Source organism: Alosa sapidissima, chromosome 11 (assembly GCF_018492685.1).
Source record: "Alosa sapidissima isolate fAloSap1 chromosome 11, fAloSap1.pri, whole genome shotgun sequence".
Lineage (NCBI taxonomy): Eukaryota > Metazoa > Chordata > Actinopteri > Clupeiformes > Clupeidae > Alosa > Alosa sapidissima.
The window spans coordinates 34,353,951-34,370,011 of NC_055967.1; the positions used below are offsets into that span (position 1 = coordinate 34,353,951).

Here is a 16,061-nt window from a genome sequence, read left to right on the forward strand (position 1 = left end):
TGGAAAACTCACAGGCTTTGCCATGGGAGGTTGAACAAATATGAGCACACATATCTCATACACTTATCGGTTCTGTGAAATTCCAAAATGTCTGGTAATCTTTTTAATCTGATTATCTGCTCTGCAACCTTCTCCCTCATTTTCTCTCTCTCACACTCTTTTTTTCTTTCTTTCTCATGCGCATGTCCTCATTTTCTCTCCTCCTCCCTGACTGCATACTTGCTGTCTCCCTCCGCCCCCCAACTCATTCACTCCCTCTCTCCATCTTTCTCTCCTGCCATTCCGTCCCACCCACTCAAATCCCCCCATTCTGTCATTAATCCAAATCTCCACCTCCATCCACCTCTTTTTCACTTTCTCTTCTCTCTCTCTCTCTCTCTCTCTCTCTCTCTCTCTCTCTCTCTCTCTCTCTCTCTCTCTCACAGGACACTGAGTGTGAGTTCCCTATGGCTGTGTATGATGAGAACCTGCTGAGGAACCCTTTCTACCAGGCGCTAGAGAAACAGAGGCCAGACCTGTGCAGCCGCGTGGCAGAGGTGCATGGAATTGTGAGTGGGCTCTCTCTCTCTCTTTTTCTCTCTCTGTCCATTTCTCTCTGTGTCTGTATATTGATTCATTCTTTTTCTACTCTTGGTTTGAGGTCTGACTTTGGCCTAGTTGTTAATGTAGTGGGTGGAGGGGAAGAGTGTAAGCAGGTCAGACAGCAGTCCTCCCCGTCCCCATGTGATGGTTGTGGTGACTAATGCTATGAAAGAGAGGCCCTGTGTGAGGCCCGTCGCCCAGGCCCAGGGCCCTGTGTCCCAGTGTGACTCTGCTAAACTCTGCCCTTGTGGATACGGGTTTGACACAGCTGACAATCAGACAGATAAATCACAGATTCTTGAATTTCCCCTGGGGATCAATAAAGTATCTATCTGTCTATCTATCTGTCTATCTGTCTATCTATCTGTCTATCTGTCTGTCTGTCTATCTGTCTGTCTATCTATCTATCTATCTATATATATATATATATATATATATATATATATATATATATATATATATATATATATATATAATATATATATATATATATATATATATATATATAAACATCCAAAGGGATGTTTGCAGTTGGAAGTTGTTTAAAGAAAAAAAAAACATGACATTTTGTGTGTATCTTCATATTCTAGGTCCTTGCTTTTGTGATTGTATAGTTGTAAACATCTAGTCTGCGTGATGGTGACCTTCTTATCTCGTCATTTGTGTTTGTTTATTTGTCATTGATTGTTTGCTGTGGTAGATCCTGGTGCCGTGTCAGGGAAGTCTGCATGTCAGTACATACACAGCAGCCCAGTTTGAGGGGTACGTTCTACAGCCCTCAGAGCAGGGGTACCAGACCCTCGATGGGAAGGTAAGGCAGCCTCTCTTAGTTCCTCTAAGATCGGCCTTTTTGTTATTTTGTTACCTTGCTTGTCTTTTTCATAGACTGCCTAGCTGTCATCAAGTCACCGCCATCATCAACATGTTCTGTTTGTCACTTATATTGTATTGCTATTGTGATGTTCACATGGTGATTGTACCAGAAACATCTGATTACCTAATTACTAAAATTTGTCGAGTATTACCAGTATTCCAGGAACCCATTATAATTCTGTGCTTCCCCCCCCCCCTTTTCCTGCAACCTCAGGAAGTCTCCATCCAGGACAACCAGGTGACACTGGGAGCAGGATTCCAGTGCACAGCCTCTGTGTCCATCCTCTTTGAGGAGACCTTCTACAATGAGAAGGAGCAGGCCTACAGCATCTTGTGCATTGCCCGGCCCCTGGAGGCCCACCAGAGGCCAGGTAGGCCCAGCCATGCCCAGCCACGCTCCTCAGCGCGTGGGCCGGAAGGCCTGTTACAGAACCACAGGAAAGAGACATGACAAATGTTGGCACTTGTACTGTTTGTATTTGGTTTCCCAGAAATGGTATTGTTATATAGTTTGAATTCCCCATTTTATATTTTGCAAGGTAATGTGTGTGTGTGTGTGTGTGTGTTTGTCAGACACGAGTGCTGTCCAGACACAGGCACAGTACTGTTTGAAGAATGTGGAAGACGTTAAGGAGTTTCTGGGTCGCCACGCGGAGAGGCTGGACAAGTTCATTGCCAGCTTCGGCCACAGCTTCAAGGAACAGGAGAGGAAGGGACTACGCTACCACATAGTAAGAATGCAGCCGTACAAAACCATTTAATAACGATACATGATACAAACATACAACTGTTATCATATCATATGCAAGTTAGGAACAGTGAATAGCAAATTCATTTTGTTTCAGAAGACATTTTGCAGAATGGAAATAGTTTTTTGGGGGTAGGAGGGAAGACATTTATCCACGCTATCCATTATACTCACTTTTTTTTTTCTCTAAAGGGTCATTCACACCAAGAACGATAACGATAACTATAAACAAATATCGTTCTCGTTAATATGAATGACGACGTTCACACATAAACTACAACGATAACGACATGAAGAACAATATTGTTGGGGATCACTTAATGCCACATGATTTTATTAACCTGGTTTCGGTGGCATCTGTCCCCTTACCTGCAGGACTCGGTGAACGCGCTGTACACAAAATGCCTTCAGTGCTTGTTGAGGGACTCACGTCTGGTAGGTGAAGCCGTAGTACATCTTTCATTACTTGGTATAATGTCTAATGAGGTGATGATATTTGAGGAATGTTGCTGGGCAATCACATAACCGGTTCCATGTGTTCTGATTGGATGTTCACAATCATTTGATTACTGATGATTAAAGTTCTCCAGAAAGAAAATAATTCCCCTGTAGCACCTGTCAGAACAACAATACACAGCAACATTGCTCAGCAACATTGCTCAAAAAGTGGTGTTGTGCATAATCTTCATCACCACCCTCATTATCTTCATCATCATCATCTTTACTCTCCTGCTCTGAGTAAGTGTAATGGAGTTGACTGTGTGGGTTTCAGAAAGTGCTCGCCAAACAGGAGCTCCAGATGACCCTTCTGAAGCAAGCAGTGGAGGTGAGGGCCTCACAGACTCACAGAAAACATTTCTTCATTTTTAAAAGATAGGATGGCGAAGAGTGACAGCAAGTGAGTTGGTGAAGCGGGGTCATAGACTGTATATATAGTTCTATATAGTATAGTTCTATATATAGAGTCTATGAGCAGGGTGGGTTCTGGAAATGATTCACGTCTCCAAGCGCAGTTGCACCACATCTCGTCAAACTGCATTTCTTCAGTTTTAACAGCGTCTTTATGGACTCTTCACCATGTGTGTGGTACACTGGCCCAAAGACGTATACACTGCTGTAAACATGCCTGGAGGCCTGCAAATTACTGTAAAACCGAGCAAAGGTTATCACCTGGATGCTCTGACCCTGATCATGCAGTCACATGGTTTGTTTGTTTTTTATGTGGATTTAACATGGTGTCTCCCCTCCTTCTCAGATGTACATACATCATGGTATCCATGAGTTCATCTTTAATTACGTGGGAAGTCTTGAAGCAAGTCAGGTACTGACATTCACATTTACTCTCTGGCCTTTGTTTTGAGCATTTAAAATTAACTTTATGGACCATTATGGTTGTTAAGAAACAACATAACTGTAGCTTCTCTGATGGCAGTGTTCAGAGAGAATCTTGCTTTAGCAGTTTACTTTGTTGTTGTTCTTAAGTATCCCATATTAATGTATCTTGTTGTTTGTTTGTGAACAGGATGCTGCGTTTAACAAAACCACGCGAGGACTGCAGGATCTGCAGCAGAAAGATCTCGGTATCAAATCTGAGTTTAGGTGAGAGAGTGTCTCGGAAAACCAGCTCACTTCCCTTTTCCAGAGAAGTCTGTTAGCCACTGTGTGCCACAAACACTCCTCAGATTGTGTCTGCTGTGGATACCAGAGTGTAGCATGTGATGTACAAATTATTACAGTGCATGAAAATGCACTGTTCTGTTATCCAAAGTCGTCTTCTTCTTCTTCTTCTTCTTCTTCTTCTTCGAGTGCATGAAAATTACTTTTTGAGATATTAATAAAAAAACAAGCTTATTTTTCCCCATAGACTTTGCATTGGCACTATGACATCACAATGGGCTAATTAACTTGATTTGCACTTGTATCAACTTCCAGCTGCTCAACTACAGTAGGCCCCATCAAAGGGCCAGTTAAACTGATTGCACCTGTATTAACTGCTTTCTGCTCAACTCTCTCTGTGTATCTCCATTCTACAAGGATATAAGGCACATTCCATCCAACTTTCTATCCATTCATCATCTTCAAACCATTCACTCATTCACCCATTAAACTATCCCATCCATTAAACAATCTGCCTATCAACACCCATTTAACTTTCTGTCTATCAACATCCATTACACTATATACCCTGTCTCAGGCTTTAAGCATACAATCTGGCTCTCTTAAGACTACAGATCCTGTTCAACTATTTCCTCTGCCCACAACTGTTTCAAAATAAATGTCCTCACTACAATAATTCACTATTAAATAATTTAACTATTTAAACTACTCAACTAACTGTTCAGCCATTTCAGCTGTCAGTTGTTATGAACTATGACTCCTGCCAACTGTTTCCTCTGCCCACAACTGTTTCTAAATAAAAGTTTGTTTTGCATTTTATGTTAATATACAGTATGTTTTGCATTTTCATGCACTGGTAATTTCCTCGAAATTACATTTTCTAGTTTATTCATCCTGTCTGTCTCTGGAAGTCATCTGCCAAATAATTCAATTAACTATAACTCTCTTTTGTAAATCAACACTACATATGTAGTCTCTCACCCACTATTTATTTTTCCCTCATCTGTCTCTCTCACTCTCTGTCTCTCTCTCTCCCCCTCTGTCTCTCTCTCTCCCCCTCTGTCTCTCTTTCTCTTCCTCTGTCTCTCTCTCTCTCTCTCTCTCTCTCTTTCTCTCTGTCTCTCTCTCCCTCCCTCTCTCCAGTATAAATATCCCACGAGCGAAGCGTGAGCTGAGTCAGCTCAACCGCTGCACCTCCCCTCTGCACAAACTCCTCTGCCTGAGGAAGGTGGCCCTCACCATCATGCAGTCCCCCAGCCCTACAGGTGTGTGTGTGTGTGTGTGTCTGTGTCTTATTTGCCAGTCTGTCTAAATGTGTCTATCTGTCTGTATCTGTGTATGTTTGCAGGTGTTGTGTGTGTGTGTGTGTGTTGGGGGACTTTTCTTCTTGAACATTCTTTCCTTGAGTCAGTGAATTGCCATAGCACCTTTAGTTTTAAATGTGCTTTTCTACTAGGTAAAGAGTGCAGTGGCACATTGCCCAGTTCTGGGTTTGTGTGTCACAAGTCCATCAAAGGGCTCTGCTACTCACACAGCAGCCTCTTTAAAACATGCTGCAACTGAATTACCTTCAGTATACACACAGACACATACACACACACAAATAGATCCACTTAACAACTTCCTCAGTGTGTACAGCAAGGCTGTTCAGTATACTGTGGCCTTGTGTGGGTGTGATAACAAGACTGTTCTGTGCATGTTGAGCAGAGCAATTCTGTCTTAATGTCTGTTAGTCAAACAGCCAATTTACCCATTACGCCCATAACTAAAGAGACAGAGATGGCCAGTATAAGACCCTCTTGGAGATACAGCTAAGATATATACACACATACAGTACATCTACACACACACACACACACACACACACACACACACACACACAAGCACACACAGGATCTACTGTGTTCCAGAGGAAGGCATTGCTTGTGTTGTTATGTAACCTTAACAGACTCTTCCACTGAACCAGACTCTTGCCGTGTTTGTGTGCCGAGAGCTGCGTCTTATGCAAATGGAGTAACTGGTGTCCATCTCCTGCTGGTTATTTTCCACTGCAGTAAGCCTAGATGCCATCTGTGCAGATGATCTGCTCTCGGTCATCCTCTACCTGCTGGTGAAGACAGAAATCCCAAACTGGTGAGCTCTTGCCCCATCACATGATTGTCATGTAGAACTGTGTGTGTGTGTGTGTGTGTGTGTGTGTGTGTGTGTGTGTGTGTGTGTGTGTGTGTGTGTGTGTGTGCGCGCGCGTGTGTGTGTGTGTGTGCGTGTGCACACGCTTGATAGCAGTGGGAGAAGAGTGCTGATGAACAATTACTCAATTGTTATAACAGACAGCAGTCAAAGTAACAAAGGATCTCTTTGTTTTTAACTAAAGATCTCTGTAAGACCCAACACAGTCAGAGTGATGACTGTGGTGTTGCAGTTTAGAACTCTGTTATCAGAAGTCATTGATAAACCGTCATTTCTACATTTGTTCTCATTTGTAGCCTGTCCTGAATCCCACCTGTTTTCTAACAGTGCTATATTATTATCTTCTCTCAGGATGGCCAATCTGAGCTACATCAAGAACTTCCACTTCTGTAACTCCACTAAGGATGACCTGAGCTACTGCCTGACGTCGTTTGAGGCGGCCGTGGAGTACATCAGCCAGGGCCACCTCAGCCAGGGCCTCACGGTGAGCACAGGGATAGGGGCCCAGAGAGATGGAGAGGACTAGGGGTCAAAGGGAAAGAGAAGCTCTGTTTTATGGCCAGTGCAATGTGATTAGTTGATAAGGTAGTGCAGATATTGACTGAGAAAAATCTTCATCAGCAGAATAATTTGGTAAAAAAAATGATTAACCCAAGTCATAAATGTATATAATGATATCTACCTTTGGTACATAAATGTATATAATGATATCTACCTTTGGTACATAAATGTATATAATGATATCTACCTTTGGTACATAAATGTATATAATGATATCTACCTTTGGTACATAAATGTATATAATGATATCTGCTTTTGGTACATAAATGTATATTATGATATCTGCCTTTGGTACATAAATGTATATAATGATATCTACCTTTGGTACATAAATGTATATTATAATATCTGTTTTTCAGGGCCCTGGGGATCTCAATAACAAGCTGTTCATCAGGCAGAAGATGAATCTGCTCTCCCAGAATGCTGCTACATCCATAGACTATCTGTTTGAGGTGAGCTTCCTGTTTCTACCCTCATGTCTCAAAACTGTCCCCGGACCCATAGACAGCGGTCAACACAGCCGCATAGGGATTTCTAGGGTAAGCTACTCAGCACATTTGATGTAGTCATCCATTTACAGTTGGATTTAAGGCTGTAAGTCTAACAAATGGGTCTGGACTTGTAATCATATCAATCACATCAGTCAAGTGTGTGAAGAGACATGCAGCATGTAAGGGCCCATTCACACCAAGAACGATAACTATAAACAAATATCGTTCTCGTTAATATGAATGACGACGTTCACACATAAACTATAACGATAACGACATGAAGACCGATATCGTTCGGGATCACTTTCAGAGCGATTTTGAGAACGATAAAAAGCTAATAGCCAATCAGAACACATTAAATTTTAGCCGTCACATTCATTAAGACAAGGAAACACTTTGTTTATCGTTGTTCAGTGTGAACGTTTTTATCGTTATGATTATGGTTATGGTTATAGTTATCGTTATCGTTATCGTTCTTGGTGTGAATAGGCCTTAAGGCCTGCTTGTTTTAGAAATGTCAGCATATCTGTCCTTCAACAGCACCCTCAAACTTACAAGGTTGGCGATGTGTGTGTGTGTGTGTGTGTGTGTGTGTGTGTGTGTTGGCCGTGTGTGTGCAGCACGTTGCCAGTGGCAACGAGGTGGAGGTGCAGCGTCTGCTGAGCGAGAGCGAGAGGGAGGAGGATGGGGTCAAGATGTGCCACCCGCTCTGCTCCTGTGACAGCTGCGAGCTCCGCCTGTCAGGGTGAGTACACCGCCGGCGCACCTCGCATCGGATTCTGCTCACTGCGTGACCATACGTATTCACTAGGCTGATGTAACTACAGCGTATCACATAACCAGCGGAGTTATGCCCACTGAAGCTTGAGGGGCATGTGGCTACCCAGACTTTGGTTGCATTTTTAAATAATCCCCCTTTGAATAGGAGAAAGTTAAGATTCATGCTATTATTACATTGATAAAGTTATTCCCTGTTTGCTTCTCATTCTGTAGGAGACTGAATGACCCCTCCGTTATCACCCCTTTCTCCCGAGATGACCGGGGCTACACTCCTCTTCATGTTGCTGCTTTCTGCGGTGAGGGCCTGTGTGTGTGTGTGTGTGTGTGTGTGTGTGTGTGTGTGTGTGTGTGTGTGTGTGTGTGTCTTTGGAATTGATCTAGCAGTATTACAGTTCTGGAGTAAATCGTCTATAAGAGTGATGAAATGTTAACTCAGGCATCTTCTGAATGATTGGGTGATTGATTAGTCATGCCTAATGCATCCTCGCTGTCTGCAGGTCAGTCTTCACTGATTGATCTGCTAGTGTCCAAGGGGGCGGTGGTCAACGCCACGGACTACCATGCCCTCACCCCCCTGCACCTCTCCTGCCAAAAGGGCTACCAGGGAGTTACGGTGAGCAACGTCACTTACCTGCTTCATCGTGTAACATACACACACACTGCAGTTCAGCAGCAACTCAATATGACAAGGCATTTTCTTTTACTGGTTCATGATTTTAATTGATGGGTTAATGATTTATGATGGGTGGACTGTTATTTCTCTTTGTGTTGCTCAATCTTTTTGCTTCTTCTTCCTCTTCTTCCTCTTCTTCTTCCTGTATTTCCCTGCTGTCCTCTCACTCATCTGGTGCCTCCTCTCTCTCTCTCTCTCTTTCTTTCTTTCTTTCTTTCTTTCTCTCTTTCTTTCTTTCTTTCTTTCTTTCTTTCTTTCTTTCTTTCTCTCTCTTTCTTTCTTTCTTTCTTTCTTTCTTTCTCTCTTTCTTTCTTTCTTTCTTTCTTTTTCCAGCTGCTGCTTTTGCACTATAAGGCCAACACAGACGCTCAGGACAACAATGGGAATACCCCGCTACACCTGGCCTGCATGCACGGCCACGAGGATGTGAGTCTCGCTTTCAATTCTGCACTTCTGTTTTTATTTAGTATGGTTCCTCTCCACAGCTGTGTCATGATCTGTGACAGGTGTGTCATGAAGTGGCATCAAAGGAGTGGTGTGATTTCACTGTTGTTCCCTGTATTTATCTTTTTATAATATGCATCAAATGAGCTGGCTGAGCTAGCTCTGTCTGCAATCACTTTTAGTTCAGTGGAGTGCAGTTACTTTTGGACTGTGACATAGTTTAGTTTTGAAACTTAACCTTGCATTTGACATTTTTGTGTGTGTGTGTGAGACTGTTGCGTTGATATTCTTCTGCCGTGTCTGTATGACAGTGTGTGAAGGCGCTGGTGTACTACGACTTGCACAACTGCCGCCTCAACATCCAGAACGACAAAAGGGACACGGCGCTGCACATTGCGGCGCGCTGGGGCTACGAGGGCATCATCGAGGTGCTGCTGGAGAACGGAGCCTCCACCGCCATCCAGAACAAGGCCAAGGACACGCCGCTCCAGTGTGCCCTCAACTCCAAGGTCAGCCCATGGAGCCCCCTCTTCCTCCCAAAAACTTAATGTTGACCCTTCAGTTATCTGAAGGGAAATGTTTGGAGTGAGGTACATTGTACTAATGTATTGATCCTTGTTACCCCAGATCCTGGCCCTGTTGGAACACACACATAATAGCAACCAGAGGAAGGATGGCAGCATGGAGGTGTGTGTGAGAGAGAGAGAGAGAGAGAGAGAGAGAGAGAGAGAGAGAGATGTTTACTGTTCACCTCTGTTTATCAACTGCTTTCCTCTTATGTGGCTTTCTTCTTTCCATCGTTTACATATACAGTAGGCTTTCATTTTGTTGTTTCATTAGCTTGTTGTTTTGTATATTTTTAAAACTGCTCTAATTCTAATTCTCCACTAACACTAACCTGAAAATGAGGTTTTGATGTGGTCAGGCTTCATCGACCAGTCAGGATGCTTCCAGAATCACAATTACTTTGCTTGTGCAGAGGGTAGATTTTCATAATAGCACATCCTTGTTGAAGTTAACAAGTAGGCTAATGCTTATGCCATATACATCACCTCTAATTGCAGTGTAATGTGCACTGCTCTCTCTCTCTCTCTCTTTTTTTTTTATCCTTCTCTCCCTCGCTCTCTCTCTCCCTCTCTCTCTCTCTCTTTCTTATCCTTCTCTCTCTCTCTTTCTCTCCCCCAGTCCCCCAGTCGCTCTCCTCAGCCATCTGACTGCAGTAGCCGGCGCTCATCCATCTCCAGCTCCTCGTCTCTGAGTTTGGAGCCCCGCCCAGAGCCGGACCGCACGCGTGACCGAGAGGTGAGGAAGACCGCCAAGACCTCTCCCTGACAGCGTCCGTCTCTCTTAGCTTAGAACAGTGTGGTCTTGGCTTTGTATTAATTTCTGAGAGTTTCTGTATGTCATAAAAGGGCTCGCACATTGTGGTTCTCTCTCACTTTTGTGAACATTTTGTCATTAACTCCTTTTTGTTCTCTTTTTCCATGTTTTGGTATGGCTGTAACACTAGTGTTGTCATACATTTGAGTGTTGTCATGCACTTGAGGGCAGCTCCAGCTCCTTTTCTCATATGGTAACTCATTTTGATTGGCAGGTGGAGAAACTGCTGAGAGCTGTTGCAGACGGGGATGTGGAGATGGTGAGTATTTTAGTAAGACATTTTGGCCTTAACGATGATTGCCATATATGTTTATTACACGGCTCTTCAGAGTGCTGCAGAATGCTCCATTCACTTAAATGGGCCTTCCCAACGTTCGGTGGTCTGCTAATTCTCATTAACAGACCGTTGCTAAGTATAACAGACCGCTGTCAAGGAAAATGGGCTTTGTGCTTCTAATTTACATCTTTCATATTACTGCGCAAGGACTGGAACTTCATTCAAAAGTGAAAGCAGACGGTTGATCAGCTGTGTTCTAAAGAATGTTTGATTCAAGTTCAGCGTGTGTTGCGAACTATTTGTTTCTCACCAAAAGCCACGATGCAACGGTAACAAATAGGTTATAGCCTAGGCTATGTGGGCTAAAGAGTCATATCGTGGGGAGTTTATTGTTTCGTTTTGGCAAGTAGCCGTGTAAGTAAGGGATGATGTATAGAACGCCTGTCATTATCGGGAAATAGGTCCCTTCAGGGTGGAACAAGAAACAAGTCCGGTTCGCCCTATCGGGACCTATTTCCCGATAATGACCAGCGTTCTATACATTATCCCTTACGTATGCTATATTCATCCATTTACTCTTTTGGTGTGGTCTATGAACATGTTAAAGATGGAAATGCTGCAGAAAGAAGAAGGAGAGGTTTATGTCCAACATCTGTGGAATGCCATGTTCAAGGTGTTTGTGAAACCATGCTGCTTGTGTGTGCCTTAGAGAAGGACGGCCAGGCCCCTGCTCCGGCGGGCTGGTGCCCCAGGCCTTATTTACTGTCTTGGGGTCAATCTTGGCTGGATTCCACAGATGTCGGTCGTTAGGGGATACAACCATATAGATATTGTTAACTTCTTGAGTAACCAGGTCGTAAAATGGTTTGTGTACCATTAATGGAGATGTCATGTCTTGTCTGTCTTGTCAAGAGGGTATAAGAAGTGTGTCCTTGCTTGTAACATCAGACTGCGTCTGTTAGCTACACGACGTAAGTCTCCGGATTCTGTGATTAAAGCTCTCTGAGACTTCTGACTCAACTCCTGACTGGCTGAGACTTCATTTCTCTGATCCCTAGACAAATTTCTGCTCCTACAGTATTTACCCAGAATCCTCTTTTCCTCAACTCTGGTGTTTTTTTGTTGCCAAACCAAATGTATTACCATTACAGGTGAAACCGTTTGTGTGTGCGGATGTGCATGTGTGTGTGTGTGTGTTTCAGGTGCGCTACCTGCTGGAGTGGCTGGATGAGGAGCCAGAGGAAGACGAGCTGGCCGTGGCACCAGTCCAGACAGAGCTGTGCCACCCTTTGTGCCAATGCCCGCAGTGTGAACCCACACAGAAGGTACCTCCCAAAAGCATTACTCACACACACACACAGATGCTCATACATACTCACATGTTTGCAAACACTTATTTAATCATGGCATATGGTGGTGTTGTACACAGCCGTTTTAAACACACAGAGAGAAACTCACAAATGTTTCAGATCAGTAGGTAAACATACTTATCTAGGTCACTTTGTCATTTTTCATATGTATATAAACATCCTAATCATTGCTAGAAAAAACATATCAAAATTTCAAGGTCGGTCGGTTATATATTTTTGTGCATTTGTTTATACCTGTTGATTAATCTATGTGTGTGTGCGTATTGGGCTCAGTGGGCCAGTGGTTTTTGTGATGTGTGCAGTAAGTGGTTAGCCTGCAGAGCAGTGGCATGGGTGTGTATATGTTTGCTTATCTTTATGAACATGTAGGGGTAGGAGTCTAAGGGCCCTACTCTACACCCTGCGCATCGAGGTGCCACCAGGCGCCAATGCTATGTGAACTGTGTGTACTCACAGGCGTATCGATGAAAAAACCGAGGTGTGGTCAGGCACATAAATGGCTATTTATTGTCATTCATTTATTTTACATGTCTTACAACATATATACATGCATTCACAGTCGAGTGAAATCAGATATAAGCATACAAAGACGCTTAGAACTCACGTTAAGCCGATGGTAGCACACTGAATGCAAATGCGCGATTTGATGCAGGCAAACGTATTGACTGTTAGGCTACTAACGAAGGTTTTATAGCAATATTATAAATGTGGCGACAGAATAGCCTAGAACTTGGGTAAGCCTTGCGTTTAGTAGCCTAATTGCGGTGATAGCCAAAACTAATGTGAATCACGGACTATCCTACAACCAAAGAAAGTAAAGGTGATTAGTAGGCCTACCTGCGTTAGCCAAATAAAGGATGGGACTGCACCCTTCACAAACCGTAAAATAAAGTTTATTAGTTTTACAGTTGACTACAGTTGACAGTTCACCATCAGTCCACACAAACAATTCTGGTTTCCTTGCACTAGCCATTTCGTCGAAGCCTATTCTGTCTGTTTGTAAAGCGCAAGTTTTGGTCAATTTCTGTAAAGAAACAGTGCCACCTATAGGCCTGGGGTATGAAGTAACGTGTTGAGTCGTGTTGAGATGGATCCGTTTGGACGCAAATATTCTTGATACGGTTCCAGGGAAGACGGAGGAAAAAAAGATTGGTTTGGTACGTGTGGACTAGGCCTTAGATACCACTGAAAATGATAACGCCACTGACCAAAAAAACCCTGGTCTAAAGTCAAATGTGCCGTATTTCACTGTTGTTTTGAGGGCGCTCTGTCACTGCCTAGTGGCGAGACCTTAGAAACGAGTCTCTGGCAACACAATGCAAAGACTGTGCTGGTGTGCTTGGATGAAAGTCCTTCTGATTCACTCCTTGCTTTTAAATGGAATAGCTGGTGTCACTGTCATTGGTTTAATGAATGTTACGCCCAAAACATACCCGTGATTAGTTAAGAAACATAAGAACCACCCTTTTGAACCATGCACCTGGCGTCTGATTACTTTTTCAAAGTCAAACTAGCAAAAGTGGACTGGATACGCCTTAAATCGCTTTAACCATACGTTTCAGACCATGTGTTATGAGATCAAAATAAGGCTTTAAGAGTGCTTTTCTGTGGCTCTGGGTGGGACTCGTACATTTCTGTGTGGACACATACTCATGTGTGACGAGCTTGTGTGTGGGTATTGTTTTGTAAATGTGTGTGTGTGTGTGCTTGTGTGTGTGTATGTGTATGTGTGTGTGTGCGCGTGCGTGTGTGTGTGTGTGTGTGTGCGCGTGTGTGTGTCTATGTGCGTCTGTGTCTGCGTGTGTGTTTGCCTGTGTGTGCTTGTGTGTGTGTGCGTGTGCGTGTGCGTGTGCGTGTGCGTGTGCGTGTGTGTGCGTGCGCGTGTGCGTGTGTGTGTGTGTGTGTGTGTGTGTGTGTGTGTGTGTGTGTGTGTGTGTGTGTGTGCGTGCGTGTGCGTGTGCTTGTGCGTGCACACACAGAAGCTAGTGAGTCTGCAGAGCAGTGGCGTGGGTGTGAACAGCAGCAGCGCGGACGGCTTCACGCCGCTGCACGTTGCCGCGCTGCATGGGCGCGGTGCCCTGGTCTCCCTGCTCACCCGCCATGGTGCCAACATCAACGCCCGCAACAGCCAGGGAGCCACGCCGCTTCACCTGGCCTGCCAGAACAGCCATGCACAGGTGAGGCATGGCCAGAAGAGTCAAAGAACAGTCCCTTATTTTACTTTCTTAGAACTTGAATGAATGTTTGTTACATTGTTTTCATTGCTGATCGTCTGATGAACTCCTCTCAGAACTCTTTCAAGAAAAGGTGCTAGGTTATCCTCTTAGAAGTCTGGTACAAAGGGTTCTTTGTCTCCAGTGTTTTTGAAAACTCAGTGAGGTCTATATCGTTACTGCACTTTAATAAATAGATTGTAGTTATGTGGAGCTATTGTGTGCAGTCTGTACACTGGTCCAATCGACTCAGTCAGCAGTGCTCTAATAACTTTAGTGTGGTGTGTTGCCAAACTATTCCAACCAGTGAGGTCAGTGTAACTGGTCCAAAAAGTGTGGAGAGCTGTCTGTTTATAGTACGACAATAACTTGACAATGTTTAGTCAGCTCAGCGCTCTCTTCTATTTCATGTGGGTAATGACCTACAATCAACTCCCTGCCAAAAAGAGATGACATATTTTCAGGGCTTTTAAGCAAGAGGATTTACAGCAGAGATTACGTCAACACTCTCTCCCTCTCAGACTCTCTAAAACTAACAAACACATACACAAAAACACACACACACACACACACTGTATTTACTGTAGCATTCAGCTTGAAATAATTATGGTACCTACCTTGTGTCAGAGGTGTGTGTGTGAGTGTGTTTTTGGACAATCAATTTTCAATCGCATGTTTGTAAACACAGTAAAATCCCATTCGGTCCTGTGATGTGGTTTTAGGTTATAGCCTCTCTCCTGGAGTGTAACGCCAAGGTGAACAAGAAGGACCAGTATGGGAACACGGCCCTGATCCACGCGTGCCTTAAGGGACACTTGGACACAGCCACAAACCTGCTGAAGGTAAGGGACACTTGGACACAGCCACAAACCTGCTGAAGGTAAGGGACACTTGGACACAGCCACAAACCTGCTGAAGGTAAGGGACACTTGGACACAGCCACAAACCTGCTGAAGGTGAGGGGAAGGTGACAGCCACAGTGACTGTACTATAGCAGAGTGGTGGAGCAGGGGTAGCATTGCCACCTGACAAATGATCGGCCCCGGCTTGATTTCCAAACCCAGCATTGCGAGTCCCTTTCGTTTTGGATAAGAGCATCTGCTAAATCCCGCTCACTTCACTTTACCTTTAATGTGATTCAGATCGTATACTATTACATGTTCTTACCCATTCACTCCAATGGGACCAGATTATGAGAGCGTGTAAAACAGAATTTCTGAAAATTTCTTCAGTAATTAAAAAATGGTAATTAAAAAAAAAAACTTGAATTTCCCCTTGGGGATCAATAAAGTATCTATCTATCTATATATCTATCTATCTATCTATCTATCTAATAAATAAATAAAAGAATCCTCACCTCTTCAGAAGTCAAACCTGATGTCGTAGATGGTGTCAGTGTGATCACAAAGGATGGAATGTTTAACTGAACAAAATATACCAGAGAAAGAGAAGGGTAGCTTGTAGGGTAGCTTGTCTGCAGGCACATATGAACATATGTTTGTATTAGCCAGTGTGCCCATGTCGCCTTTGCACCCTCCAGAGCTGTGCGTCCGTCAACCTGGTGAATAACCATGGCAACACGGCCCTGCACGAGGCGGTGCGCGGGGGTCACCAGAGCCTGGTGGAGCTGCTCCTGCAGGAGGGGGCGTGGGTGCACCTGAGGAACAAGAGGCAGAGGACCCCGCTGGACTGCGCTCAGGAGATCGGGGGCAAGGTCAGCACAGGACATGACGGTCAACACACAACCATAAGACAGATTCTGCAACACTCAACACACAACCATAAGACAGATTCTGCAACACTCAACAGAATTAGTCAGGCATGTTTATGACACGGTTCTTTTAGTGCTTTTTTTTAGTTCT

The 16,061-nt window shown here is 43.9% G+C and overlaps 1 protein-coding gene across 7 annotated transcripts in view; it reads left to right on the forward strand.

Moving 5' to 3' along the window:
- The window catches only part of ankrd27 (ankyrin repeat domain 27 (VPS9 domain)), a 42,526-nt gene that overhangs the window by 18,366 nt on the left and 8,099 nt on the right, over nt 1-16,061 (forward strand). For 5 of the 7 annotated variants that reach the window (XM_042110920.1, XM_042110919.1, XM_042110917.1 and 2 more), the window contains exons 2-25: nt 426-548; nt 1,283-1,393; nt 1,670-1,826; nt 2,029-2,186; nt 2,579-2,638; nt 2,976-3,029; nt 3,459-3,524; nt 3,726-3,802; nt 4,964-5,085; nt 5,875-5,953; nt 6,362-6,494; nt 6,931-7,023; nt 7,683-7,807; nt 8,056-8,138; nt 8,340-8,455; nt 8,849-8,941; nt 9,271-9,468; nt 9,587-9,646; nt 10,145-10,261; nt 10,554-10,598; nt 11,819-11,941; nt 13,966-14,163; nt 14,922-15,041; nt 15,740-15,913. In XM_042110920.1, coding sequence (XP_041966854.1) covers nt 447-548; nt 1,283-1,393; nt 1,670-1,826; nt 2,029-2,186; nt 2,579-2,638; nt 2,976-3,029; nt 3,459-3,524; nt 3,726-3,802; nt 4,964-5,085; nt 5,875-5,953; nt 6,362-6,494; nt 6,931-7,023; nt 7,683-7,807; nt 8,056-8,138; nt 8,340-8,455; nt 8,849-8,941; nt 9,271-9,468; nt 9,587-9,646; nt 10,145-10,261; nt 10,554-10,598; nt 11,819-11,941; nt 13,966-14,163; nt 14,922-15,041; nt 15,740-15,913 — 2,664 coding nt within the window. In that variant the 5' untranslated portion in view covers nt 426-446. Of the gene's footprint in view, nt 1-425; nt 549-1,282; nt 1,394-1,669; nt 1,831-2,028; nt 2,187-2,578; nt 2,639-2,975; nt 3,030-3,458; nt 3,525-3,725; nt 3,803-4,963; nt 5,086-5,874; nt 5,954-6,361; nt 6,495-6,930; nt 7,024-7,682; nt 7,808-8,055; nt 8,139-8,339; nt 8,456-8,848; nt 8,942-9,270; nt 9,469-9,586; nt 9,647-10,144; nt 10,262-10,553; nt 10,599-11,818; nt 11,942-13,965; nt 14,164-14,921; nt 15,042-15,739; nt 15,914-16,061 lie in introns of those variants that run through there. The other 2 variants (XM_042110915.1, XM_042110921.1) reach the window with 2 other exon arrangements.